The following is a 10947-nucleotide window of genomic DNA, read 5'->3' as shown; positions in this document are numbered from 1 at the left end:
CTGACCACAGTCTTATTTGTAGAGACTATATATTTCTGGGTACAACGTGCCCCCAATATCACCCCCTCCCACACCTTTCTGGAGTATTAAAGAAACAAACTTTAGTTTCTGGGTGGAGGGAGGTTGAAGAAAATGAACACTGCTCCAGTTGCCTCTAAAAGCAGCTCATGCAGCTGAGGGGTGGGTGCCAGGTTTTCTGATTGGAACCCCAAAGTGTAAGTGCAAGAGAAATTTGTCCCCCCTTCCTCTCTTTCAAAAGCATGAGTATTCCAATTGTTTTTTCTGCAGTTGAGACTCAGTAATTTTACACTGAAACATTCTTATCAGAATGTCTGAATCTTATCACATTCTGTCAATAGATTGGGCACTGGCATGGTTTTTGGTGACAGGACATCTTCTATTTCTTTTTCCTCCATGTACCTTACTGGAAAACTGGGATGGACTAAACTAGGGTGAAAGTGAAAGTCACTCAGTCGTGTCTGACTCTCTGCGACCCCATGGACTACACAGTCCATGGACTTCTCCAGACCAGAATATTGGAGTGGGTAGCCAGTCCCTTCTCCAGGGGATCTTCCCAACCTAGGGGTCGAACCCAAGCCTCCCACATTGCAGGTAGATTATTAACCAGCTGAGCCACCAGGGAAGCCAAAATCAGGTTAGCCAGATGGTATTTCAAATAAGTTACGCTATGAAGTTAAGGCAACAGGTAACACATACTGAATAAGCCAAAAAGTGCTTAATTTTGTATTCTATGAAAGAGTTTATTTTACTGTTTACTATGGAGGGGCTACAAATACGTATCTGACAGGAACACCGAGGACTAAGATTTGCAACACTGGTGAAAATGGACATGAAGCCTTGAGAGTCTACAGTACAGGGTGCACGTCAGTTACATTGCTCATCGCCCACCATACATCCGAAAACATCAAAGGCACTTATCAAAATGCTTAAATAAAGGAGTGTGGAATTTAAAACGATGACACATACCCCAAGCAGAAGATCAAGTGCTTGAGTTTTCTTAGAGTTTGATTTCTGACATTTGACTGACTTATGCAATTTACTTTGTAGCCCTAAAATATTTAATAGACGGTCTGATTTCAATAACTTTTCAAATGAAAAGAACCTAATGAAATAATGTAGCATCAAAATTTTTCTTTACCCATTATAAAAGCGCACTACTGCCTCCTGGTAAAGGCAAAGACCCACAGTATGTCAGTCGTGCCGCCTCTGCAGGGAGGACCACGGACACTGACGCTTTATGAACGAGCACACCGGTGTGCCTGTGATTTCCTAGGCACATTCATCCAGCCAGGTGCACGGCACTGGCCTGGGTGCTGTGGGGACACACGTACGACGTGATCTGCGTTTTCCCAAGCTTATGTTTATCCCCCTCAATTTAGTTGGTCATGCTTTCCCTTCAATTCCTACTGACCTGTTCCAAGCAGCTTCTTAAAACAGGAGCCAGAATAAAAAGATTGTGTCCCGTATGGTCCCATTTGTCTACAACATGGGAAAAACAGTGGATGGATTGAGAAGTAGGGCACCTTCCAGCTCCTTCTGACTCAGTATCTTCACACAGCCTTGTGGCAACTTTCTACACAAATATGAGTACTGCATTCTAAAACAAAAGTGTATAAATGCTTTTCGACTGATTTATGTTCTAACTCCTCACAGAAAAATAAAATTGACTTCAATGACTCCAATCACATTTCCACATGAAAACATACAATCAGACTAAGGAGAGATGGTTTTCCTTGACTTAGGAATACTGACTCAATACAGTTAGCTTCTAATGTGCTCATTCTCAACATGAGAAAACAATTTCTAGCATATATTTTAATCATAGTGTGCATACACATAAGTGTAGAGAGTGTGGATAAAAATGCTGACAGGCCATCTAGCATGTTTAAGAGTGTACTGATGAGAAATTTCAATTTTTTTCCTTCTCAGTTTGTACATGTATAATCATTTCCAGGATAACCACATGTCATACAAAATTGAAAGATGCCCAATTCTGCTATAAGAAAATGCTGAAGTTGTAATTTTTTAATGCAGAGTGACTGCACATAAAGACTATATAGAAGCCATTCACAGGAGTGCTAACAGAAGGTATTTCTGAATTTGACGTGTACTATTACCCATCCTCCATTTTATAATGTTCCATTCTCAATACCGAACTTTTCTTTAGTCAAGAAATCCCTAAGTTTATAAAAACCTGAGGGTGATTTCCAGTGAGCTTTATCAGGATAGAGGAGCAAAAAGACCACAGGTATTACTGGATCATATCTGTAGGAAAAACTAATTAATCAGCATTATCACAAAACTACTGTAGGGCAACAGGTTTCAGTAGTTAAACATAAATCACAAGGGTCTGTTTCCAGCATTATAAAAGGGGTGACTTGATTTCACTGGGGTATCAACTAGTATTTACAAAGCTACTTAGAATTTGCCAGTTGCTCTTCATTGTTGATAAGTAATAAGAGTTTTGATGATGGGGAAACTTCATTTTTCAAGTGTAGGATGATCTGAGCTGAATGAGAAAAAGAATGATTAAGAGAGGGAAGGAAGGCAGGCCTGGCATCAATTTGAACACATTTTCCTTTTTCCTAAGGTACGTGTCTCCAAGGATATGATAATAAAGTCATAAACATGTCAGTCACTTTAAGGGTCTTAGTACTAATGAAGACTGAGAAGGATGAAATGATAAAGTGAGTTACCACTAAACAGGCTACCACTAGTGCAAATCCTAACAGAGTAACATATCCACCACCAGTATTCTCAGCAGCAATATATTTAAATACAAAGAGAACTACATATATATGATATTATCATATAAATATTTCCTTTTATTTTTTCATTGTTAAAATTTTTTTAAATTTTGTTTTTCTTTAAAAGCATACTTTATTAAAGAAACACTGAAAATGTGGATTCTTTTTGAGAAATAATCATCATCACTGATAGATGATATGAAGAAACCAAATTTCTATACTAACCAACAGAAAATTAAGCATTGGTGAGTCTAGTTCCAATTCCAAATGAAGGACACACAAAATAAACATGTTGGGGCTGATTCTTACACTCAGTTAAAACATTTCCATTCCTGAACTATATTAGCTACTGAAATTCTAAAAATGCTCATTCTCCTGGGTATCCTCTTTTGTTAAAGGGTTTAGTATTTATTATGTTATTTACAGTAACTGACATTTACAAAGGATGGAGAAACCAGAGAACACACTCCATGGTATGTAAGACCTTTACCTCTTTTTAAATGTTCTTAGTAGACTATAATGCTAAGCAAATATATTTAGACCTTCTTAACTTGCAGGTGTATTGAACATCTCTTAATCTGCTTTCTCCCTTCAAATGTCTTTTCATTATAAAGAGAACATTTTTGTATCTTAGTACTAATCCTATAGAATTGAAAAAAAAAAAAAAGATCCTATGTTTCATACATTTTGAATGAAAACAACCAAAGAAATAAACCCTATATGGACTATTTTTTTTTCCTATTTAAATACTGCTACTTTCTGTTAACCCTATTTCAAATTTAGAGTTATATATACATTGTGAAGACGTCCACGTACAGAAGTCTCTACAGAACCTCCAATTTCATTACAAAACTTCCTCTCACACACACTAGAGATCTGTATTTTCACTTTCACATGTTTAAAAAACCCAAGAAAGCTGGTACACTTTAAAGTTAACACTTTTTATCATTATAAAAACAGACTGAGATTAATGGTGACCCTAGCATTTAGTTCGGAGAAGGCAACGGCAAGCCACTCCAGTACTCTTGCCTAGAAAATCCCATGGACGGAGGAGCCTGGTAGGCTGCAGTCCATGCGGTCACTACGAGTCAGACATGACTGAGCGACTTCACTTTCCCTTTTCACTTTCACACATTGGAGAAGGAAATGGCAACCCACTCCAGTGTTCTTGCCTGGAGAATCCCAGGGACGGGGGAGCCTGATGGGCTGCCGTCTATGGGGTCACACAGAGTCGGACACGACTGAAGTGACTTAGCAGCAGCAGCAGCAGCATTTAGTTACCGACTGACTGATTAGCTAGGCTCTTGACTTCTTATACTCATTATTATTGGTTAATTTCACATTTGATTGTATGTAAACATGCATTTCCCAGGAGATAATCAGGGAATGCAAAAATCAAAAATCCTAAGCAGGTGATTTTGCTACTTTAAGCATTTCTGGTAAAATAGCTAGTTGAAGTTAAAGAAGAAAGCTACTAATAAACAGAAAATTAGGGGGACAAGCTACCTGTGGATTTCATTTACTCACATTAGGACTGGTCCTCCTTACTGGAGGCTAATTGAAAACAGACTGGACCATGACTTTTAGTTGTATGTTCGGCATTTTCAAATACTCCAATGATGCTCTCCAATAATTTTATTACCGCCAGTTTATGACGCCATATTATGCTTTTCACAGTTTAAATTTCCCATTTCCATAATCCAAATGTCAAAAAATTACTACACATTCCCTTATACAATCAAAAATAGGTTTACTGGAATGTTTTTAGTTATAGCTGAAAGCAGCAACATTTACAACATTTAGCTTTTGTTACATCTATAAACATGTGAACATTGCTTACAAAGCAATTGTTAATATGAGAAGAATCTTGCAAATATCGATGGAATGGTTATACACATCTTTCAGCATAATGATTTGATACTCTGCAGAGGCTCCCTGACCACCAGCCTGATCCCTACCTCGATGCAATAAATTCAAGTCCTTATGCCACTAAAATAACAGTATGAAATATCCTTATCAGTGTTTAACTATATATACAATAGTGAATTGGCAAGTATCCAGTTTCAAATTAGACCCTTGGAATCTGGCAAAATCAAGGCTGGTTATCTTTGCCTCAAACATAATTATTAAAAGCAACTTTTTGTTGGAAGGGAGGGAGATAATTGGACATTCTCAATGCTCCAATTTGAAGTGATACTTGCCTCTTAATTTCTTGAAAAAGAAGCTGTGAAAGTTATATACATGGGTTTCATTTAAATTATGCAGCAACCTTTTATTATTATTGTCCCAGATTTTGTTTAATGAAGATCTGTCATCAAATCAAGTACGGTATTTCACAACTATAAGAACTGCAAGAGAAAGAAATGGAAAAGAAACATCAAAATCAGATTCATACGCTACGTGAGAAACAATATTCCTAAATGTAGTTTCCATTGTGAAGAGAGGTATTGGGGACAATTTTTACCTGAAATGATAGATAATACATGGGAATGGAGAAGCAAAAATGAGACAATCTAAATGTCTAATTTTAGCATTTTGATCAAATAGATTAATAAAAAATCATAGTATAGAGGTTAAAATGTTTAAAATATTTAATAACATGGGAAAATATTTAGAAAATATTTATTAGAAAGTATACATATGATCTTAGTTTTTGAAAAACATGTTTATATATTATTAATAGGAAAAGAAGTATATACAATAGTTATATTAATAGTAGCTATCTCTGTGTGCTAAGAGAATAGCTGGATTTTATTTTCTTCTTTATGCCATTCAACATACCACTGGTTGATTCTTGGTACTGGCAGCAGTTATGCTCTATAAAGTCACCACAAACACTGAAAGAGTGGATACTGAACCACTGCTCACAGGCTTAAATTCCTGCCAGCCTCTGGCTACAATGTTTTTGACAACCAGTCAGTCCATAACCTTGTTTTATAAGTTTCTGGGTAGAGACACCTTATTTACTATACAGTGATGACTCATTAGCCCTGAACTCATGGCCAACAGGACTGTCACTTATGCCTGAACGAAGCTTATCTAACACACATATTTCCTCCACAAGGCACATTATAGCCTTGTACTCAGTAACACTAGACGGCACTGGAGCATCAGCACACCTGGGGGCCGTTTGAAACAGCAAAACCATTAACAAGATTGACAGAAATGTGAGCAATGTGGCACTGAACAGACTCTGAAGGACACCTGTTTACTTCATGAGGTGGGACTGAGGCAGAGCATGACATTAGACATCAGCTGGGATATGCACATCAAGAGATCCAAAATTTTCACCTTTCTGACTGCATCTGCCAATGACTTCAAAAGCACTGGGGTAAATGATCAATGCTAACTAGTAGATGAATTCACAAACACAGAATCCACAAATATAATGAGGACTGACTCTGTCTTTGAAACAAAACTTTTTTTTTTTCCTGTTTAAAAGTAGTATCACCATGGAATTTTTCAAATGGTTATTCTGAGATACTGTCCAGATCTTTATAAAATCCCTGTAAACACAGAGCAAGAATCTTGGGAGAAAAGGAGATATCAAAAATGATCTGACCAGAAAAGGACAAATATATGATATAACTTATATGTGGAATCTAAAAAGTAATACAAATGAATCTACCTACAAAACAGAACCAGACTTACAGTCATAGAAAACAAACTTCTGGTTACCAAATCGGGAAGGGAAGGGGAAAGTATAGATTAGGAAATGAGATTAACAGATACAAACTGCTATATACAAAATAGATAAGCAACAAGGACCTACTATATAGCATAGGGAACTATGTTTAATATCTTGTAATAACCTACAGTGGAAAATAATCTGAAAAAATATATAACTGAATCACTTTGTCATACACAAAATTAACACAACAATATAAACCAACTACACTAAAAAAATTTTTTTTAATGATCTGACTTGAAAAAGGATATTAAGGGGGAAAAAAAGGAAGGGCAAGAATTATGCTTCACTGATGGAAATGAAGCCCAAATCCAAAACAAAAATTATCATCTAGAGAATTTATCTGGATTTTCTTCAAACAGTATTATGAAATGAAGCTGCCATACCTAAAAGTTAATAATAAATAGCAAACGAGTGTTATGGTCTTGAGTGTAACAGTAGCCATATATGGCCTCAAACAAATCACGCAGCCCTGTCATTGAGAATCTGATGAAAGATAAAGACTCTCACTATAAAAACACATATGGGGACTTCCTTGCTGGTTCAGCAGCTAAGATTCTGTGCTCTCAGTGCAGGGAACCCAGGTTCGTTCCCTGCTCAGGGAACTAGATCCCACATGCTGAAACTAAGAGTTTCCATGCTGCAACTAGGACCTGGTACAGCCAAAATAAATAAATAAATATTTATTTTTTTTAAAAAAAGTACATATGCATACTCATATAAAATTTTATATATAATTTATACGCAATTTCAGAGTTACAGATTCTAGGTTAAGAGTTCCTGTCTGGGGCCATAAATCATTACTCAACCCTGACATAAATCATACTAGGTCAACTAAAATTAAAAAGGAAATTTTTAAAAACTTCAAATGATACTCCTCCAAATTAATAATCCAGTAAATACTTACTGATAATCACTAACAAAAGGATAACAGCAACCAAAGCCATGATGGCTTTTATCTACAATACACAAAAAACAGAAAAGATTAATGTTTCACGTCTTAATAAAGAGTATCTGTCATTCTATTAACCACATCACACTAACTCATCAACAGATGATCTCTTTCTATGAAAGGTTTCCAATTTTTTTTTCATATAAACTTGACTACTTGCATCTTTCTGTAATAATCAGAGTTCCCCAAATTTGAGGGGTTATGTTTGTGTAGATTTTACTGTTCAAGGCTACAGAGTAAACAGTAATAATCAAAGCCTTCATGAACCTGGTCTTTTTGTCTCTGATTTCACACATATTTCTAATGTAAGGCTAGGAAAAGAACAATCTTTCAGCAACTCTGTCCAAAAATGTCAGGATATGATGAATAGCATTGGCATCCAATACAGATGGTTCAATATACATAGTAAAAGCAGCATTTCTTATAGAAATTATTCTCAAAGTATTAATATATTGGAATTGTTAGTTTGTGCTCCCCTTGTTTTCTTAGCATTTTTATCTCCATTTTGAGGAATATAATTTAAAGTTTTCATGAATAAACCTCATTTAATAAATAACTTGCCTAAGAGCATTCTGTGTGTCAGTTTCATAGATAGGAGAAATCTTAAGATTAGTACTTAGCCTAATATTTTAGGTTCACACCATCTCTCTCTATAAAATTGTCACATTCCTCATCTAATCCTAAAATGCATAAATTATAAATTGATTTGATTTGAATTCAAATGAAAGTGTTGTTATCAACAATTTTCACAGATAATTGATTAAAGATGGTTCATTCAGAAAAAAGGTATCCAGTTGTTATAAACACATGAAACATTCCAGTGGATATCACAAATAGCAACTACAAGTAGCTAATGAAATGTTTCTAAGATAAAAACACTGCTAACATTTTAGTGGCATTATATTCATGACAAGAACAAAGTGACCAAGAGAATACACGGAAGCTTTGCAACTTGAATAGCAGGGACCTATCACATGATAACCAAAAAATGCAGACACAGACTCAGATAAAATGAATATAGGTACATTTTCAATAGGTGTCTGGGTCCACATTACACTATAAAGTACTTTAGTGACAAAAGTGATCCAGAGAATATATGGAAGCTTTGCGTTTCTTTTAAACCTGCAAACATTTCTAAAGTAATTTTGAATTTTACAACAGCTTTTCAAATTTACCAAAAATACATATCAATTTGCCCTATTAATTTGTGCTAGACTTAACATTTAGAAGATTTAAATGGAAATATTAATAACAATTTAAAAGCACCTAAATAAACAATTTCTAACACTGGCCAGGAAATGTTTAAAACCAAAAATGGGAGTATTCATGCGTGTCCAAAGTGCACTTCTTCCAAACGACATGGACAAAAATCTGTTTCTCATTAAACATGTTCACTTATTTATGTTAAAAGTCAGGTTTATTCAGAGATACTTTACATACAACAAAACTCACCCTTTTAAAGTTCATTTTGATGCATTTTGACATCTAGTTGTCAACCATCACCACAGCAGTTGAACGTAAGACACTTTCATCACTCAGAAAGTGCCCTCATACCCTGCTGTAGTCAATCTCTACTCCTCAACCCTTCACCAGCGGCAACCTCTAATCTCTTTTCCATTTCTATAGCCCTTTTCTTAGTCCTTCCTAAATAATAATTATGAAGTTAAACCAGAAAATGACAGTGATGTAGAGACTATTAAAAAATATAAATGAAAAATATACTCTAATTTTTCCCCTTAAAAGCATGCTATTTCTTTGATCTGGACCCCATAAAGTACAAAATGAAAATCTTTTAGCTATGGTTAAAAAAAGCTACACAAAATGTACATTATCATTTTGTTAATGGCCACGTGAATGAGTCATGTGTACGTATGGGGAGAGAAGGTTAATGGCTCATCGACCTTTTGTTCCACCAAACTAATTTCCAGAACAGAACGTTTGTACAGAAACACAAAGTTTACTCATTATGAAAACCCAGGAAATTTAAATTCTGAACAAGAGAAGCAACGAAACTTGTATCTTCCCCAAAGTTCTATTTCTGAAAATAAAGAGGATTCAACAGGTACACGACAAAAAGAAGTAAATCTAAGGAAACTCTTGGAAGAAATCCTTAGCATATGTCAACATCATGTTTTGAAAGTTATTCCTAAACTGGAAAATGAGAGACTTTAAAATGATACAAAGTATCAGGAGGAAAAAGATGAGATGTGCTCATGTGACATGAAAGTCTCTATAAAATCTTAAGAGAAACATTTTTCTGCTTGATAAGCAGTAGCCACACTTGATTTAAGAAGTAAATTCATTTCCATAAAATGTTTTGCAGGAATATACCAACATATAATGATTCCTAATTTTTTCCTTGTTAAAATGTTTTACTTCTTATTCCTCTTATCCAAGTACTAACCAGGCCTGACCTTGCCAAGCTTCTGAGATCAGGCAGATGGGTTCAGGGTTGTATGGCAGAAGACTCTCTAGAATAATGAGGGATAGTGGGATTTTTTTAAGCACCCCCATTTGCCATATGAATTCTGACACATTCAACTGCTTTTATTTTTTTCCTCCTTTCCAACAGAAAATTGTATTTTTCTCTAGCTTGCATTCTATTTTTTAAACATCTATATGTAACGGTATAGGTTGCTCCAAAAAGGTACTAATAATAAATTATAAGTTAATATTTCTTATAAGTCTAGAGGAAGCTAAATTATTAATAAAATGTGGTTTATTCTCTATGAAGAAACTCATGAAAACATCCTTTCAGGCACTGCTTGATTCCTTCAGTTATTTCTAACCCAAAAGATATTAATTCGACAAATATTCAGAGTTCCACTGTGTCTCAGGCTCAGAATATATAATAATGAGCAAGAGGGTTGTAGCCCCTGTCCTTACAGAGCTTATAATCTGGAGGCCCTTTTTCCTTTATGTCTTTGACCACCACTGGATATGCTGACCAACCTATCCAACATCTTCTGATTTACTTACTTTGCATCCACGCCACCACATTTGCCTTCGAAGTTGTTTGGATCTGTTGCTAAAAGCAGTTGCATTATCCGATAAGCTTTCTATATCACATAGAGGATAGAGAGAAGGATTAAACAACATAACAGGATTCTTTCATCTAGTCACACAAAGACAAGAAAATATTAATTTCTACTTCTGCAAATTTATTCCCCTTTAAGCATGAAAACAACATCTTTCCTTTCCTCTACCCATAAACTCTGGCATTCTGTATTCTTAAAAAAAAAAAAAGGAAAAAGTGGCTGCAGGTCAGTTTGTTCAATCCACTTCTATGATAAAGAGTAAGAGAAGTCTTCTAGGGCCTCAGTGCTTTCAATAAACTCATGAATTCTGTTAGAAAATACTCTTTAAAAACTCAAATACTTGGCACAACTATAGAAAAAATATACAAGTGGAGAAGGCTAGATTCCTAGATGATATCAAAAGTGATTCTGAAGCAAAACAGTATGAATTTTAAAAGTAGTTAAATAATTTTTTTTGTTAAACAAATTTGTCAAGGATTAATCAGAGAGTCATTCAGCCAT

General features: G+C 35.2%; 1 protein-coding gene across 4 annotated transcripts in view; it reads right to left on the bottom strand.

Annotated features, from left to right (window-relative positions):
* Nucleotides 1–728: 728 nt before the first annotated feature.
* Nucleotides 729–10947, bottom strand: part of VAMP4 (vesicle associated membrane protein 4) — a 31410-nt gene continuing 21191 nt past the window's right edge. The window contains exons 6-9 of one of the 4 annotated variants that reach the window (XR_016039629.1): nucleotides 10388–10467; nucleotides 7364–7415; nucleotides 4970–5116; nucleotides 733–2530 (exon numbers count right to left, since the gene is read on the bottom strand). Coding sequence is in view for 3 of the 4 variants with exons in the window: in XM_088845466.1 (XP_088701592.1) it covers nucleotides 2436–2530; nucleotides 7364–7415; nucleotides 10388–10467 (227 nt within the window). In the remaining variant the exon portion in view is untranslated. The other 3 variants (XM_088845466.1, XM_088845468.1, XM_088845467.1) reach the window with 3 other exon arrangements.

This window comes from Moschus berezovskii, chromosome 17 (genome assembly GCF_049115385.1).
Source record: "Moschus berezovskii isolate FMDL1 chromosome 17, NW_MosBer_1.0, whole genome shotgun sequence".
In the NCBI taxonomy this organism is placed as follows: Eukaryota; Metazoa; Chordata; class Mammalia; order Artiodactyla; family Moschidae; genus Moschus; species Moschus berezovskii.
Note: the sequence above shows the minus strand (reverse complement) of the source record. Positions and strands in the feature narration are given on the sequence as shown.